We start from the raw sequence: 18,051 nt of genomic DNA on the forward strand, positions 1-18,051 counted from the left end.
CATGAATTTAAATGACAAGTAGTCCATAGTTTCCTGGAGAAAAATATCAATTTGATAATCCATTACTTGTTGATGAATAAATTAGTTTTAACAACACTAAAAGTATTACCCATCGAGACCAACAAAAATTGCATCAGCCATGCTAAATCCCTGAACAATATTGCTGCTGACAATGCACATGCCTCTGGCTGTCATCTTTAAACAGACTGCTGTAATTGGTAGTTCTGACGTCTTACGTAAGTTAACAATCTCTTCGTCATCTTCTGCCACTGCTCAAGACATTAGGAGAACATCTATCATTAATATGGGCTGCATCTGGTCAACAGCAGATTTTTCTTCAATGGTAACCACCTCAGCTCTTTGCTCTGCGCTAAGGATCAAACAGGCCTCCTGAGAAAATCGCACTTCAATCCATTACTTGGAACATTCTTGCAGGCGGCTTTCCTACACTTGCAGCTGTCATGGTAACCGAGGAAATCATCCCTCTCTGTCTAGTTACGCTGTATTTGATATTTAAACTGTGTGTGTGTGTGTGACTGGGTACAATGTGCACTGGAACACCAGCTGTCCATTCCTGGCACATTTGAAATAGCCTCTGTGCGGGCTTGGAAACATCCCGCTGGCTAAATGCTGCACACACAGACACCCACACACACACACAAGCACAAGAACAACAGGATGCAAAATAATACAATAAATATAGCTTGTATATTAAAAGACAAAACTATCTATGGAATTATGGATTGTGCTTATTAAAGCACAAAAAAATCACAACTTTCTCTCTCTTTTTTCACTGTCTTTGCATTCCTTTTCTTCCACGACGTGGCCATGGCCTGATGAGAACAGCACGTGCGTAACACAATGATTGACTGGCTCATGTGTGTCAGCGTGCGCTCCCTAGCAGCTGTTTGCAAAGAGTATGCGCAGCTGGAGTGTGCGAGCGTGGTGAAGAACAGAAATTGTTGTGCTGGCAGACTTACTGGCTGACTCCTTGAATCCTTTGGCGGAGTGGACAATCACATGAAGGAAGCCGTACAGGCCTGGAGTCTCTTCATCTGGGAATTAAAAGCATCACATTTAATTTAGTGTTTTGTGCTTGTTATTGCATTAAGATCAAAAACGTTATCTTTATCGGGCAAAACCAAAGCAAAAAAAAAAAAGGATATTTCAAGTTTAGGCTAATCATGAGTCCCTTATTCCCCCTTCGACTAAAAATCAAAGCAGCAAATGCTTCACTGATTCATGTGGCTCTTTTTGGCGGAAGGTGGTTTTCTTATTTTAAAAACAGTTCATCTTCTGTACAGTCGCCATAATTACGTACGCAAAACGTCAAAACAACCAGGCTGGTTGCCAGGTGCACGTGCATGCTTGAATGTTTTATGGGTGGCCATTTCCATTGACAAACGTTTCAGTCAGGGTCACACTTCCGTTTTGTTTTTGTGAGTGGCATCTATAGGAAGAGGGGTCAAACGTTCAGCTTTGAGGTGAAAAGCAGAGAAGAAAAGCATACGACATATTTGAAAGAACGGAAGTTGATTTTGAGCATGCCATCACTGACAACATATTCTGAAAACCACCTCATGCCATTCAATTTAACACATTATTTAAGAAAAAGTGGAACGTGCCCTTGAATAATTCAAGTACCTCAGTTCAGTTTCTTGCCCTTAATACCGAATTAGGGTAGTGGAAAAACATGACAAGCCAATTGCAAAGGGCAATTGCTGTATAGCCGTGTCTAGCATAAATTAGCCACTAGCAAGCGGTATTCGCTAGCTAGCACCACTTGCTGGCATGGTAGGCATAAATTACATACTGTAAATGTGCACGCTTTGTGCTGACAGCCTGACACAGTTGCTGTTCTTACTGATCACATTTTGACAAACCATGCTAGCAGACTTAAATACGCAAAGTCCAAAAAGGCCCAAGTTAAGATGCAAATCCAGCAACTAGCATTTTCAGTCGCAGGATGAAGGTACTGACACAACGTCAAAGTTTCAGTTTTGGGTCACTGCAATGTTATCCATTCAGTTAATTATGGGAACATTCCTTTGCCAGATGGTCTCAATTTGAGACTCTACTGTGTTCTGTGCAGCCCCTGTCTTTGTGCGCGCATGTGTATTTGTCTCTTACGTTGGTTTTAAAATGATTAGTTTGTCAAAATGGACATCTGCTTTAGAGTCAGAAGGAACTTGCTTGAAATGCCATACATGCATGAGATTTCTGGAGATCCTCCGGTTGCCTCCCACATGGCAACATGTTCAATATTCATGCTCAATATTGTTCGTAGACATTACCCGCTGGCGTCACGCCAATACTTTTTAAGTCAAGCTTTGGTGAATTTCTTTCTTTCTTTTTTTTAATTGTTCAGTTCACAAATATGGGTGATTTTTTTTATAACAAAAGATTCATATCTAATACAAGTGTTTACACTATAAATATATCTACAAATATCTAAAGTGTTGAAAATCGTATTCCAACCTGAATGGTGATTTTGGGAAAAGGAGAATTCTGCCAGCATAAGTGTATGTGTGACTTCTACATATGACCTGCTAATGTCATACAAATGAGTCCTTTTTGTTTTGTTTTTCATTTATTTCTACTGCATGTTTGTACCGGGAAATGTGAAGAACTCAAGTGAGGTCTGCTTAAAGGCACCAGAAAAGATTTTGTAGATTATACAAAAAGTCAGAAGAGAGTAAAAATGGTCATACAAGGGTGCAAGTTTGGAAAAAAAAACTGTTTAAATTATTTTTGAGAGAAGATTAATTTTTTAGTGTTTCGGATTATAGTTTAAATTTGCATTTAATATAATCTGAGCTCTGAAAAAATGTGCGTAGGAAAAAATATATTGCAAGAAACCTTAAAATGATCAAGTAGTTAAAATAAATTCCATTTTTGCATTGTCTTAAAGTGTGTTTGTTCTCATTACTTGATATTTTGATGGAATTAGTTGAAATGCCTTTTACAAAGCAGTGTAGATTTTTTTTCCAGGCTTACTGGATTATTGAGGGAAATTTACATCAATACTTAAATATACTTTTAAAGGAGAAAAAGTAAATACCTCAAATGTTATTTTATATGTTCTATGTGCCCCCGCTAGTCTAAACATGACATTCTGAAGACTACTTTTTGTGTGATATAAAGCTGCAAAAGCTAACGATTTTTATACAGCTCAGGCGGTGGCCATTTTGCCACTTGCTGTCGACTAAAAATGGCATCACAGTTGCTTAGGGAAGGACCGATCTCAGCTTGCTAATGTCACATGAATAAACTTTGAACACATGTTCATCATTAATTTGATCAATATTGTGTAATACTAATAAGGAGAGAAAAATGTTTGATGGTTTCATTTGGGGTTTTCAACATAAAGGGTGATCAAGTTTGCAGAGGCCTTCGCACTCTATGTGGGGGCGGGGTTGTTTACGTTGTCGGCTGACATTGTATGTCTATCGCCGAGAAAGCAGAGCCACTTGTGGCAATGAGGGATGTCAGAGAGGGTCGAACTGATGACCCTAATGTCAGGAGCGGCTCCTGAAAGTACGACAATGTGGGAATGTGCAGCAAAAACAAACATGGAGACTGAGAGCTCGGTGTCGGTCGCCACTGACACAGTGCAACACATTTTGATTGCCAGCAGCTAGCTGGATGTGTGTTACCTATATTTTGCAACATGTCTTTACATAACTTTCTCGGGGATATTCAATTTAAAGCAAAGTGGTCAGTCTCTTACCATCTTTATTACTGGTGACAGGAATGTTGTGGACAGTTCGGAGTTTGAAACAGGAGCTTGTAAGAACCTGCAACTCTACCGAACTTAAAACACACGCCTGAAGGTCTGAAAACACACAGAATATACACGGTTGTTGTTGGATGTAGATTTACTTATCTTGTCCTGGGCAATCAACATTTACATTTGAATTCATATCACCTTTTTTCTGGAGCTTCTGAATGTTTTCCCGCCATTCCGACCTCTCATAGTCAGAGGACAGCAGGAACAGGTAGCTCTGCATGGAAGAAGCATTTGCATCAACAACTTCCTGAAGTATGTCACCATCTAGTGGTTACACTGAAGTACTGCATGAATTTGATAATAGCGGCGGAGCTGGCAATCCTTATTTACCTTGCCGTGTTTATTGTGAAGGCGGAAGGGAATTGTAGGGGAATGAAGCAACAGCCAAGATTCTTGTTCATTCATCTTCTTCCTTAGACGTTCTACGCGGTTCTGACCCTTTGGTGCTTTCTAAAACCATGCCAAATTTATAGATTTTTACACAGCTTTTTATTATAGTCAAGCATGTTGAAACAAACAAATACAGAGGGGCAATTAAAATGAACTATAAATTAGGCTGGATAAAACCGAAATGGAAAAAAAAACCGTTTTGTTTTGTTAAAAACTTTTACCAAAGAAACTGATTCTGCCTTCTTTATGACGCACGATGTTTAGGAAGAGCTCCATTTCCAAAGAAAAACATCAAAGCTGTTATCGACCTTAAGTGGCTTTTTCCTATTTTGCAGGAACTCTTGGGAAAGTCTGAAATTTAACTGTTAATTATGTTATTATTCTCGACATGAATCCACACATCCTCCCCCAGGAAGTTGTGAGTCACTTAGTGTTAATATCAGATGTATCGCTCCGCTGGCTGGCTCCATGTGCCTTGAGTGGGAGACTTTAGCACCATGCAAGCTGGATAACAGGAACTGCTCCACTTCAACAGGCCATTACTGGAGGTCTGAAATCTGTCTTTCCTACTGATATGATTCTCGTGCTTGCTCCTTTGACCTGACACGAACCAAAAGTTGAATTGACTTGGAAACTGTAAATATGGATTTATTTGATATAATTGATACCAATGCTCAAGGTCCACAGTTTCAGATTTGTTCTTTCATAAATTATGTCTTTAGATGCAATAAATCAACACAGTTTGATCCATTAATTATAGATTCTTTTTTTTTTAATTCTCATGACAGCACCAATGGAAAGCACAGTTTTTACATGTCATTACAATCAAACCACAAGAAAGTAAAGGTTGCCCAAGACTGTAGCTGAATCTGACAGAGAATATCTTCACATTTTATTGCTGGCATTACACTGGACTCCAAATAACTGTGATAAAAAGCTTACCTTTTCTTTTTGTATCTCACTCTTCAAGAGTGAGATCTTGATTTTCATCTCTTCAATCTCGTGTTCAGGGAGGACTTGGATGCTATGGCAAGAGTCGGACTCATCCAGTGTCTGGAAAGTTAAGTCTGCAAGAGGAATGTACCACTTGCACTCGTATTGCTGGTGGCGACTGTAAAGGGACAGACAAAATGAGGGTGAGGAAGCTCAAACATGATGTGTAAAAATGTTTCCTTGCCCCTAAAAGTAATATGACGAATCCAATAAAAATGGAAATACTTAGTTGTACCTGTACCAAATACACTTTCATAATGTGAAACTTTTTTTTTTTTTTTTTGAAGCTCACCCGACAGAGGTCTTCTTCATTTTGGCACAGAGCAGCAGGTCGGTAAAGAGGAAGACATGACGTAGCTTCCTGGAGCTTTCCGAAACCTCCACGAGGAAGCCGTCTTTCACCAGCTGACGAGCCTGAGCAAATTGTCAAGACGAAGAAGAACAGAAAGTTGTTCACCTCATACTACTTGCAGCTAACAGACAGCCCCACCCTTGTTTCCTTGTGAGATATTGTAGAAGCATCGTCTGAAAATGACTTAAGGAAACTGTTTTATGTACATATAACATGTGTGAACTAAATTGTGTTTGTTGGGTTGTTGGTTAACCCAAACACTGACCTTAAATGTAATCGCTAACGTGCTAATGCTAACAGGTCAGCAAAGGCAAATTTTTATATCCACTGTTATATCCACTTCAACACAACTCACGTTAAACCGTTGTAGAGTTTAAAAAAAATGGGAATATGGGAGGAGGAATTACTTGATTCCGTGGAATGCTCAACTGGATAATTGATTTAGAAAAAAAAAATAATAGTGACATCTCTGGTTGCAATTCTCTAGTTGCAACCTCATTGAGAAAAACATGACGGGGAAAAATCACCTCTCCTTTGGGCGTGGTGACAGCAGTCCTGCGAGGGTCAATCTCCTCATTGATGGAGGAGAGGAAATTCTGCGATATCCGCAGAGCATCCTGCAGGAGTGGGAAGTCTGGATGGTCCTTTGGCGTGTGTTTCAGCAAGTCCTATATACACCAAAAGTTAAAAAAAGACTTCATGACTATATCAATAAAGACCACTTTGGCTGTTTTAACCTTTAGTTTGTTTCACCTTGAGAACACAAACGCAGCAGTTCTAATCAAATAGTAATTTCGGGAAAAGTGATTCCCTTGCTGTTGTTAAAGCTGATTTCATCAGTACATAAGGGTGACAGAAGAGGCTCACAGAATACTGATCAGCCGTCTCATTTCAAATTGGATGCAGCTAGTGTGTCTCCTAGTTTGTTTGAATGACAAAACAATGACATCTGAGGAAATGGGCAGTGGGCAGTTTTTACTCAAAATAGTCTGAATTTGGCCAATTGCTCTTTGTACTGTAAATGTAAAAAAGTGTTTTGGATGTTATTATTATGAAATGTGTGTGTACCTTTGTGGGGAAAAGTGTATTTTAAAATAAAACTGGATACTTTAGATTTAAACACTTGGCTCTACAACGTGAACATGGTGCACATTGTGTGTACTCACATGAAGAACGAGGGTGCTTCTTGTCACGCGGTCAATGGGTTTATAAAGAAGAGCTGTATGGAGAGAAGAAGCCATAGGTCATATTCAACTAATCAACAACTAAGGTCAGGCTTTTGGGTCCTTTAACAAGACATGCAATTGACCCATTACCTTTGGGGGGAAAAAGCAATAGAAGAGATTTATGACAGGATCAACACATTGCAGGGGTGAGCAAATGCAAAATGCAGTACACACACCCATACATACGAGCACTCACACAAGCACAAACTTGGCTGCCTGATGCAGAATCAGGTATGCTGTTAAGGCAGTGTGAAGATCAGCTCACAGCTCAAGGTGAGAAACTCCCACAGAAAAACACAAGAGGGAAGATGAGCGGCAAACTAGCAAACTCACCAGGCACAAAATTAGACAAGCCTGGACAATCTGTTAGGATACTACACAAGGAAAATCCCCTCAACTCCTAAACTGAACAGCACAGCAATAACATTAGTTGTTCTTCACAGAGGATAAAGAATATGTGACTGTGGGTACTGTTGGATTGTCAATCTACAATTGCATCACAATTTGTGCTTAAATTGTTGTTCTTAGGGTGATAGCATGGCAACACAGGCGATTTAGCATCAGCACTATGCAAGCAGGCTGAAAGGATAAGTTATGTGGATATATTAAACACACAAGATGTAATACTCTTTTTATATTAGTTTGTAAGTACAACTTGACTGTGAGTGTCAAAAGCTTGCAATCTCTATTTTGAAAAACTGCTAATGTTTCACCAAAGTGCATTTCATTCTTAATCAGTGCGAATTATAACACTCTCTCTACAGCCTGATTTTATTTCTTTTGTAGCCCTTGTATTATCTCATTAGTGTCATTGTGCATGTGCCTATGCACTAGTGGCATGGTTTTGAATACAGAAAGAATGGCATATGCGGCGTTTCAAAGGTGTAATCAGTTATTTCACTGAAAAAGAAGAGTTAAAGCAAATCAACCCAAAAGGACGTTCACAAAATGAAGCTCCAACTTGTCAATCAAGCAGATAAATTGGAGACTTCAGTCATCTTTTTAAACACCGGGATGCTAACCAGGTGCAACAGAGAAGATATTAGGATTCAGTATGTAGGAAAGGTCCTGCTCCCACGGTGAGGTAAAACACAGCAGCAGTTCCCCTTGAACATTACACCTATCAAAACCACTAATCATCACTCTTTAAGCAGCTCAGCTAGAGAAAGAGATTCTGCTTCAACTCCGACACATAAAAGTGTTAAGACCTACTCGGGCCCTGATCGGAACTTCAACCATATTAAAATGTACATGCTAATGCATGCTAAGATGTACTTCACATATACTGTCACATTTATGCTAACACATACTCAAGCTCCACTACATGGGTGGAGGGATATTTTTTTCAAATGCCTTGCTGAGAATCTTTGAAGATGTACCCCCATTAGGCCAGTTGTCAGGCAGTCTCCTTCAAAAGGTCTGTGCAATGACTGAGTGAACATTTGTAATCATCTCAAGAGCAGGGATGCTTACGAGACCTTAGTTTTAGGTTGCCTCAATTGAAGGATGATGGCCATGTGCCCAACCCTGTCACGAAACCTAGTCAAAAATATATGCCCCCCCCCCCAAAAAAAAATTATTGCCCCAAGATTGCCCAAAAGCACTACTTTTGTCTAAATAATCAATATCACATATTTTGACCCATTTCCAATCTAAAAAAAGAAAGTCATGTTCAATTATTGCAAAGTGCAAAAGGCATGCTTTGGGGGGATAAAAAACAAGTATGCAAAGACCATTTTGACATAGTACTCTATAGCTTACCTAAATGCACCACTTCATGGCTGATGGAAATGCCCAAGCTAAGTAAAATGCCAAAATATGTACAGTACATAATCCGCATCGTTCTATAGAGCATCCAATGACAGAAGAGGTGATCGATATCTGTTTGTCATTAGCCATCCAAACTTAAAGGCAGACCCAAACCAATACACTCTCTCAAAAACATTACTGCAAGCAAAATTGAAAACGAACAACACCCAACATAATAATTAACAGTCTTTACCGTATGTGCAGTTACAACACAGTCTGAGGACCAGAAGCACCTCCATCGTCTCCTTCCCTCAATACATCCTCCTGCCTACTTTTCCAGACAGTCGGCGAGCGTGAGTGTGTGTATGTGTGTGCACTTCCCCAAGCCCCCGCTGCATACACAATTAGGAAGGGGCAGGACTGAAGTCTTAAAGCGGCAAATCAGCCCAAAAGCTTTCATGCACATCGGCAGACAAACAGGCAGACGCTTACCTTCCATTGTGACTGTTGAGGTGCAATCTTTTGACTCTTTAGGACCTTTTACCTTGAGATTCTAGAAGAAAGAAGGAGTGTCCTCTTATTTGAATCCATCCAATTAATACCAATGATGAAACAATAGTGAGAATGTTTTCACATGATGAATCATTTTAACACATTCACTGCTATTGGCGGCTACAGACGTCTGTTTTTAACTGGGCTGGCAGTGAATGTGTTAAAAAGAAGCTCACCTTCAGATACTGCTTCCTGAGTTAAAAAAAAAAAAAAGTCTGAACTGGGTGATATGGCCAAAGGGAAAAAAAGGAACTTGATTTTCTTCTGTTATTTTGTACAATTTACATTTTAAGCCATTTTAATATATCCAGCGAACATTTATTTGTTTGATTTTTTTTTTTTAAAACAATACGTTCTGGGGAAAATATTCAAACAATAATGTATACTGATTTTAAATCCATTTCAACAAACTTATCCAAAGCTTGTACAAAAAAACAGTAGCTTGTACATAAGCTGAAATGCTTCAAAAAGGTAGTTAGGAACTCTAATAATCTTGTCTTGTAAACCACCCTGCAGCCTGGCACTTGCACAAAAATTGAAGAAATTATCACATCTTCAGTTTTTAAAATGTTAATCAAATTATTTCAGTTCAATGGTCAGCCCTATTCTGAACTTAGTTTGCTTATAAATTCATGTATGATTATCTCCCATATTCTACTGTGAGTATTCTGTCAGATCTTTTCTTTCATGCCAATAGCACTCAGTGTTAATAATCCAAGCTGGTCATAAGAATAACATACCTCCGATATTTTCTGGAACTGGCTGTTGGCCTGGCTGCATTTCTCTGCCGTCTCCAGTGCCACCTTGTAATTGTCCACAAAGGCTTTGTACACTCCTAGCTGGCTGGCCTGGGGCAAATCAAAGACAATAAGGCACTAGGTGAATGGGCCGTTGGGTTTCGATTGTTCAAATAGGAACAGCTACAGCTGGAATATGACATCATAGAGTTACTTCGTGGTGTCAAAATATGCTAGAAACTGTTTAAATGCACGCACAGCCACACGCTTACAACAAATAAACCTTAATGTTTGGCGACTTTTTTCATCCAATTATATTACTTTAAACATTGGTGTGGTTGATAAGCAAATAATAAATATCAAAGCTTCATTTTGGAAATCACATTAACCGTTAGGGGAGTGTTTACACGGGTTAATCAGTTTCTCGTCATGCCTCTGCTCATTCCCCTTCCTTGATATTTTCATCCCTTTTCCTTTTCAGCCCTTCTACTTGTGCATTGCAACACAAGCTCGAGACTGGCGCTAAATGAATATGCATCATGCTAAAGGCTTGTGAGGAAGACAGCATGCCCTTTTGAGTCAGGAATTTGGATCCGAATGAATAGAGTCAATGTCTCTCTTACTTTCATGTCCTTTCCTTCCTCTTCCCCAAAGATTGTCAATCCATCCCATTTTCGGAACCACTTGCAACATGGAAAATAGACGGCTATGGAGTTAAGAGTGAGCTCTTGCATGGATTGCAGATCTCAACGTGGAAGTGTTAAATCATTGATGAGTGTCTGTGTTAAATCATCCTTGCCTTTATTCTGCCAACGATTTCATAAGTTTGAGAGGCGTTCATTAAATCCGAGGCTGCAGCTGACATTCCTCTTTTCTTGTGGGGAGAAAATTGGCGCAATGGCCGTCTTTTTCTTTTTTTCTAAACGAGTGGGACTGTTTTCACTAATGTTGCCCCATGTGCTCTGAGGCCATGCTCCTGACAAGCAGAAGTGAGGAATAGGCCAATTAATGACGCGGCCATCTGCACTGTGGCTCTGCCACCGACTAAATGCTCCATGCCGCCACATGATACTGTATGTCCATGCACGCAGCACAGATGGGAACTGAAGACAACACTAATGGGTGCCACTTGGTGGCGAAGCTCCAAGAGTTAACAGCGTGGGGGGTGGTGATGCAAAATGATTACAATACCTACTACAGTACTAGTATCACTTATGACATGCATAAAAGCTCCACTCTTTCCTGTAAACAACCAATAAAATAAACTCATTTTTGTATATTATATTGTCTCTAAGTTTGTAGTTTATCCTGCATGAAGGGCTGGAATGAGTGCTACATAAAGGCTGATGTAAGAGACATAAATTACACTTTGATGCTGACATTCGGACGCCATTTTTACGTATTACTGTTTAACAAGCCATGTGGATTCAGATGCGCTTTTTCAGCTGACAAATTCACCTCACATATCAAAATGTATGCAAAGGGCTAGTAGAAAGTATTGCGCTGCTAAGCAAAGTTTAAATTAAAAAAAAAAAAAAAAAGATGGATTATCAAAAATGTAAATGTCAAGCTATCATAAATGAGTGGAAATGTGTAACTTGGTCTTCTGCTTATAATTATTTTTTACCTAGTAAGAACACATTTTGAAATTTGTATCCAAGTGCTTGATATTCAATTTTAATATTCTGTCTTAAATGGTCTGTGCTATAGGGAATTTCTTGCATAGCAATTTAATATTGTTAAAAGGATTGCTGGAAAAATATTCCTAAAATACATATATATTTGTATACCTTATGCCATCTAAAATCAATGTTATGCTTGAATAAAATATTGACGCTGATTGTAATTACCCGCACAAAACATCAAGATGCCCACAAAACATTGGAGAGATGACAGCTGAAGGTGATTCTCAACAAACCACTTGCCCCTTATTCACATGACCACAATCCAAGTCCCTCGAGTCGACTATTATGGCACTCACCAGTTTCTGGAACAGATGGCCTACAGTGACCTTTTCATCCCACTGTCTGATGTTGGGCAAAAGCGCGTCGTAAAATTCCTTGTGGATCTCGAAGATGTCCTGGATTTTGTAGAAGATGGTCTCGACCTGCTGGATAGTCAGGACGGGCTGAGACGTGGTGGCTGTGGCTTTCAGGGGACGCATTGGCTGCACACGGACAACACACAGATCCAGTCAACACAAGTCACTCATCTCTGGTGTCAGATAACGCTGAGCTAAGAGTGATTTTTCTTCATGCCACAGCTTTGACAGTATTTAGAGATGCATGAACAATAAAGCAAGTGTGATCACACTCTACTTTTAGACGTTCTCTCATGACGGAAATATGAAACACAAACTCTTTTGGCAAATGAGTATTGTATACATGTGACTCAGAATTTAAAGAAAGAATCATTTTGGCCTGGGCTGGATACAAATAACATAAACAAAGAAGCAGGCTGAAGGCTCAAGAATTAGCAAAAAAGGAGATGTGACGTGGAACTGAAATGTTTTGAAAATAAACAAAGGTGCGGAACAACTTAGTGTGTGTAGCATGTGTGTGTGTTTCGTTTTTTTTTTACCAGTAGCAAGGCCTCCAATTGGTTAATGTAGATCTCCTCACTGGCTAAGAACCCAGAGAGCACCAGTTTCTTCATCTCTAGTCCCTTCTCAATGTCTCCCTGTAGGACACAAACCCATATAGTAATGTTACATTGAGTCATTCAATCCCAAAGACATCTTACTATATTTTTTTTAAGAGTCCAGGCATTCAATACAAGGTACTTTAGTAAAGTATTTAAGTAACTAATTACATTAGTAATGAATTAAGTAATTTCATATCAGTTATTTTTGGACCATCTTTACACAAAATATGTTTGAAAAAAAATATTGAATGGACTTTTGAAAAAAAAAAAAAAAAAAAAAAAATATATATATATATATATATATATATATATATATATATATACACAAACATGTTTTTTCATTGAATTAGTTAATATGGAAAAATACATTAGACTTTTTAGCCACATTTTAGCCACCATTCAATTCCACTGTAATAGTTACCAAAATGTTTTGTTTTGTTTTGGTTTTTTTTGCAAATGTTTCCTCTTGCATTTGTATTCTTTTCCATTTGAAATTCAGAGGATTTGAAATGTTTCAAGCACACTTTCCCCATAACAGCAAAAGACTGCTTGCCATGTCTGCGGATAAATGCAATAAAGCAAACTCACTCTTAAGTGTCGCATATCTACTCAATGGAGGACAAAGAGCAAAAAATTGTGCAGAGTGAGAGGTTAATCATAAACATAGTTCCATCAATGATATCAGTGTAGTCGCGATCATAAAAGGGGTAAGCAATGTTATTTTATCCAGCACCATCCTTACAACAAATAACTTGATGTTTGTCATAAGCAGACACATATGCAAATGTTTGTAAATTAAATTGGTGAAATATCTTAAATGTCACACCGTTGGTTTAATATTAAGCTATCACAAAAATGTTAAGCTATCAAAAAAAAGCTCTAAACATTTATTCATAATTAAAATAGTTGTAGGTTAATTTAATAACCAATTAGCTGTTGATTACTCGGTTGATTCTGCTGGCTCTACTTTCATCGAGGGCTCCCAGCAAGATGCAATTTTTTCCTAAAAGCAACCCTTCCTTGTACGTAATTCTGTTTAATTTTTCAAAGCTTGGAATTTTTTTCTTTTCTTTGTGGTCATATCGTGTTTTATCATGGACTAATAATCATCTGGAATCTTGTTCAAGAAAAACACATTAAAAAAAGGGAAAGCAACAAACATTTAGGTTTTGTTTGATTAAAAAAAAAAAAAACAACTATTTTTTGGGCTTTATTTTACATGTTTTCTTTCTCATTTATGTCCCTCATTACCGTGAAATGCGATGATTTTCCCCACTCATTGATCCAGCAATTAAAGGGTGTGCTGGCAGTGAATGAGTTCATGACCAGACTTAAACCTCATCTGTAGCGCTGATCCCACAAACTACTCTGAATGTGAGGTGCTGTCAAAGATCAAAAAATACTTGCTGAAATGAAACCATTAATAGGACGAGAAAAAAAAACAAAAACTAAAGTCACAGAATAATCGTCCACGTGCTTCTGCGAGACACCTTAAAGGATGTCTAGATATGTTGGTGACGTGTAAACTTCACTCTTTTGGTGACAAGCATGTGGCAGCAGGATGAGAAAAGACAGGAAGTACTTTTTTCCCCCGGCCCAACAGAGGGAATATTTTCCCTCAGCCATACAGAGAGAGCCACTGTGTGGTAAGAAGGCAAAGTAGAGAAATACATGAGTACATTTTCCAACCTGCTCCTCTATAGGCCATTTACGGTGAGGCTTTTTCACATCTGCCTCTTAAAAAAAGCAGCAGGGAGGAGACATGTGCTCTCCCTCATCAGGCCACACTGAGACGTCACACGCATGCCGTGTCGGCAAAACAAAATAAATGGCTCGCCGTCACTACAGTATGTATAGCCAGGATGGGAAGCATGCGTGTGTGTTTCCCTGCAGCCAGCTGTCTCACCTTGAACTGCCTGTGTATCGGAGTGATGGGCTCCAGTTCCCCATCTCCATATTCAAACACCTCCTCCTCCAGTACCCTGTCCAGATAGCACAGGACCTCCTCCTCTTCCTCCTCCATGTTTCTTTCTCTGCTCCTACGCTATTCTGCTTTTCTGCCTTTCTGCCCTGTGTTTGCTTTCAACGGGGCCTGTCCGGACACATCAGTGTTTTCACTCCCAGCAAGTCGTTTGGACGGCGAGAGTGAAAGACAAATGACCCCGCCTACTCAACCCCACCCCCTTCCTCTGCTGGGGCTTCCTGGTGTGTGGTGCCACTGTTCCACTATGGTCGATGAGGACTGCTCTCCCTCCCTCCCTCCCTCCCTCCCATGTCCAGCCCTTCCCTCACAACTGGATCTTATTCCTTCACTTCCCAGAAGGCAGCGGAGGTGGTTTCATTTGAACTGCTTCAATCAGGGAGCAAGTCTTGTTTCTTCATTCTCTTTAGGCAAAACAAAAGCCACTTCCTCATCATTGCAACCGCAGTTTCACTTGCCTCTGCATTGTTGCCTGTTACTATACTTTATTTGGTTGTCTTTCTATTGATCTGCTTAGAGCCTCAGATGTTGAGCTTTGGGGCAGACTAAAGTAGCTAATTCCAATTACAGGTCACACACACTGGAGCAAAAACTAACAATTCCACGCAGCCACAAGTACAAAACTTGACCATTTAAAAGGTGAACTAAGGACTTAAAAACATGCTTAGGCTGGGGAGGAAAAAAAAAAAAGCTTTGCTTTGTTTTACTATGGTGTTTGGAGCCAGGCCAGCATTGCAAAGGGTAATTTGTTCTCAATTTTCTGACATGACTGCATAGATGAATGTGTGTGTGTGTGTGTGTGCGTGTGTGTGTGTGTGTGTGGGGGGGGGGGGGGGGGGGTATGAAGCAGATAGAACTAACCAAAGAAATTGTATTTCAAGTAGTTATCTTCATGGAATAGATTATGTAAGTATAATGCTAATGGGTTTATTTGAAGCAATTGCACTTCTGGCCAGCTTTTACCATGGCACGCCACTAGATGGAGGCACATGTTAAAAAAAACCTCATTGTGTTTAACTTTAACTGCAGTACATTTGAGCAAAGATCACTTTTTTTCAAGAAGGAGCATCAATTTAAAACTTTAGAGCATAGACATAATGTGGAGGAGGATGAGCAACACGATAAGACAAAAAAAAATTATATTGGCTTAATCATGGGTTATTTTGTTAAGGTGTTTGCAGAAAAATTAATATGAGGAGTTCACAATTATTTCAAATACAGCGAATACAAAACTGATCATGCTTTGAGCAAGAGACAGTCAAGTGCAGGGTCACCACGACTCCTGCTGAGCTTCCAGACAGTGACCTGCAAACAGCTGACCTACTGATATGAGTCACAACAGACAAGCTAATTATAGCAGCACAATAGGCACACACTAAAATATGCCATGGAAAATCTATAATAACTCATTCTATAATAACTATAATATCTCAAATGCATGATTTTTTTTAAGTACAGACATTCAATCTTAGGTATTTATATATTATTTTTCTAAAATCTTTGAGTGTTTGGCTAAAGGAGGGTCTAAAAATGGCTGGTATGAAATGAATTGTAATGTATTACTTTAAGTTATTAATGGTTACACCATTAAAAACAATAGTGAAGCAGTGTTTCCCCACTTTTGAGCCAAAACACACATTTCACACTGGCGATAAGGAAGGTTCTTTTGCTAGATATGGTGTAAATATAATCACTGAACACTATTTTGAGCATCTTGAAAAATTTCAAATGTTTTAAAATGGCTGGAAAAGAGTGCCTTAATAGTTATGGTGCAAAACACACACACACAAACACACAAACACAAACCCAACAAAATGTCTAGGTCAGTTAACTGGAAGTTCAGTACCAAATATGAACGGCCTCACACTCCAAATGGCAAATTGGTGCTTGTGGCCTCAATCCCCGTTTGGATGACTGGTAATTTCCAGCTGATCTGAAAGAGCCACCTGCAATGTGCTGCAGGCATTCCAACTAATGTGGCTAATTGCTAACAATTACAGAAGGTCAGGATCCGGCGCTTCGCTTGAGGAAGAAACGATTGACAGCCCACAAGAGACAAGACACTGGAGTGAATAAATCCAATGTGACACTTGTAATGACAATAACAAATAAAGCATAATGGCAACCAACGGCCTTAAGTGCATTCAAATAAAATTGTGATGTGTGACAATTTCCAACCCACTTTCAATGTTTTATTGAGTGACGACATGTCAAGTAAGTATGCTCTCTTACCCCAGGAAGAAGACCCTCCGGCGGTGTGGGGGAGACCATTACTCCGTCTGGTCCTTGCGGTGTGCACAGCTGGGGAGACATGGTGGGGGATTCATCTATATAGGGCAGTGTCTCCGAGCCATCTTGAGACTTGCCATCCTCTGTGCCATCGCCTTCATAGCCATCTGTGTTGTAGTTAAAATCTGTCACAGGGAGAAAGAAACCCAGAGTTGGCGTTTCCCGGGAAAGGAAAGAAAAATTTGGCAAATAAATTAGGGGGAAAAAAATGAATAGTCAATTTGGTGGCAGAAAAACAGTCACACAATTTATGAATGTAATTTTATGTCAATATTGGCTGTTTTTAGAAAAAAAATTTATGCAGTATAGATGTAAATAATACAGATGAAAAATAAGCACTTGGAAAATGGCGAGTTTGGCGTGATATGCTTGCTTATTAGTGCGTCAATCTGAAAATACGTAGCCCTGAGAAGTGCAGTACAGTATGCAGGGTGCATGTCAAGAGCAAAAATGATCTCTGATATCTGTGCAGCAGCTTGAAATAGTCACACAACAAAGACAAACACATTGTTGCAAAATTACACTTAATACTAATTTGCACTAAGTGCACATGTATGAACCATTTATCCAAATCCATTTTTTATTACCAGGAGGATACACTGGTTCCAACTTTGATTTATGGGTGCAACGTGTATGCTGGCTACTGTTTTTTTTTTTTTTTTTTCTCTTTAATTTCATTATCTAAGGCAGACATGACATGCCACATGCAAACATCTATTTCTGGAGGAAAAACACAAAACACATTTTTTCCATGTTTAGAAAGGAAGACTTACGCTTAAAAGCCAAAAAGGGTTTCTTTTCATAGTTTGTGTTGCTCCAAAATGCCATTGTATGTTGCGTTTCTAAGATTTAAGAAAATTAAGTGAATTAATGGACAATATGGACAATCAATCAAGTTGAGAATGCCTAAACAAAACATCTTAGATTGTCTTTTTTTAACAGAGTCTGAGTTCATTTCAGTTCACTAAATTGCTGACCAGACAGACTCAAGCTGATTTGGATCCAATGAGGAAACACCCTTGCCCTTTTCACACTGCCGGCTGAGAAGGCCGGTGGCCCCTGAAAACTGTGATTGAGCTCCTCCGATACCATTGGGGCGACAGTGTGTCACACATCAGAGCACCAAGAGTGTCCAGCAGACGGGAACACATCACAACCCAGTGTCACGATACGGGCCACTAGCCATACTCAAGTGCAATACAGTAAATAAACCCCTAAAGAATTTTCGAGTGGCCCTTGTATCATTAAAATCTTCAAACAAACAAACAAACCTAACATGAAGACGTCCAAGAGAAGTGAAGCTTCTATGACATCCTCACACCCAATGTCACCTCCCATTTTGTGTGAAC

At 39.3% G+C, this 18,051-nt stretch overlaps 1 protein-coding gene across 3 annotated transcripts in view; it reads right to left on the bottom strand.

The window, feature by feature from the left end:
- abr (ABR activator of RhoGEF and GTPase) overlaps positions 1–18,051 on the bottom strand; it is an 82,692-nt gene that overhangs the window by 37,768 nt on the left and 26,873 nt on the right. For all 3 annotated transcript variants that reach the window (XM_088440734.1, XM_088440735.1, XM_088440736.1), the window contains exons 2-14: positions 16,646–16,827; positions 12,370–12,468; positions 11,771–11,956; positions 9,793–9,900; positions 8,993–9,053; positions 6,692–6,744; positions 6,053–6,193; positions 5,466–5,587; positions 5,123–5,291; positions 4,121–4,240; positions 3,929–4,004; positions 3,731–3,835; positions 981–1,055 (exon numbers count right to left, since the gene is read on the bottom strand). In XM_088440734.1, coding sequence (XP_088296860.1) covers positions 981–1,055; positions 3,731–3,835; positions 3,929–4,004; positions 4,121–4,240; positions 5,123–5,291; positions 5,466–5,587; positions 6,053–6,193; positions 6,692–6,744; positions 8,993–9,053; positions 9,793–9,900; positions 11,771–11,956; positions 12,370–12,468; positions 16,646–16,827 — 1,497 coding nt within the window. The remainder of the gene's footprint in view (positions 1–980; positions 1,056–3,730; positions 3,836–3,928; positions 4,005–4,120; positions 4,241–5,122; positions 5,292–5,465; positions 5,588–6,052; positions 6,194–6,691; positions 6,745–8,992; positions 9,054–9,792; positions 9,901–11,770; positions 11,957–12,369; positions 12,469–16,645; positions 16,828–18,051) is intronic.

This window comes from Hippichthys cyanospilos, chromosome 18, assembly GCF_059441005.1.
Source record: "Hippichthys cyanospilos isolate Australia breed blue-spotted pipefish chromosome 18, RoL_Hcya_1.0, whole genome shotgun sequence".
NCBI lineage: Eukaryota > Metazoa > Chordata > Actinopteri > Syngnathiformes > Syngnathidae > Hippichthys > Hippichthys cyanospilos.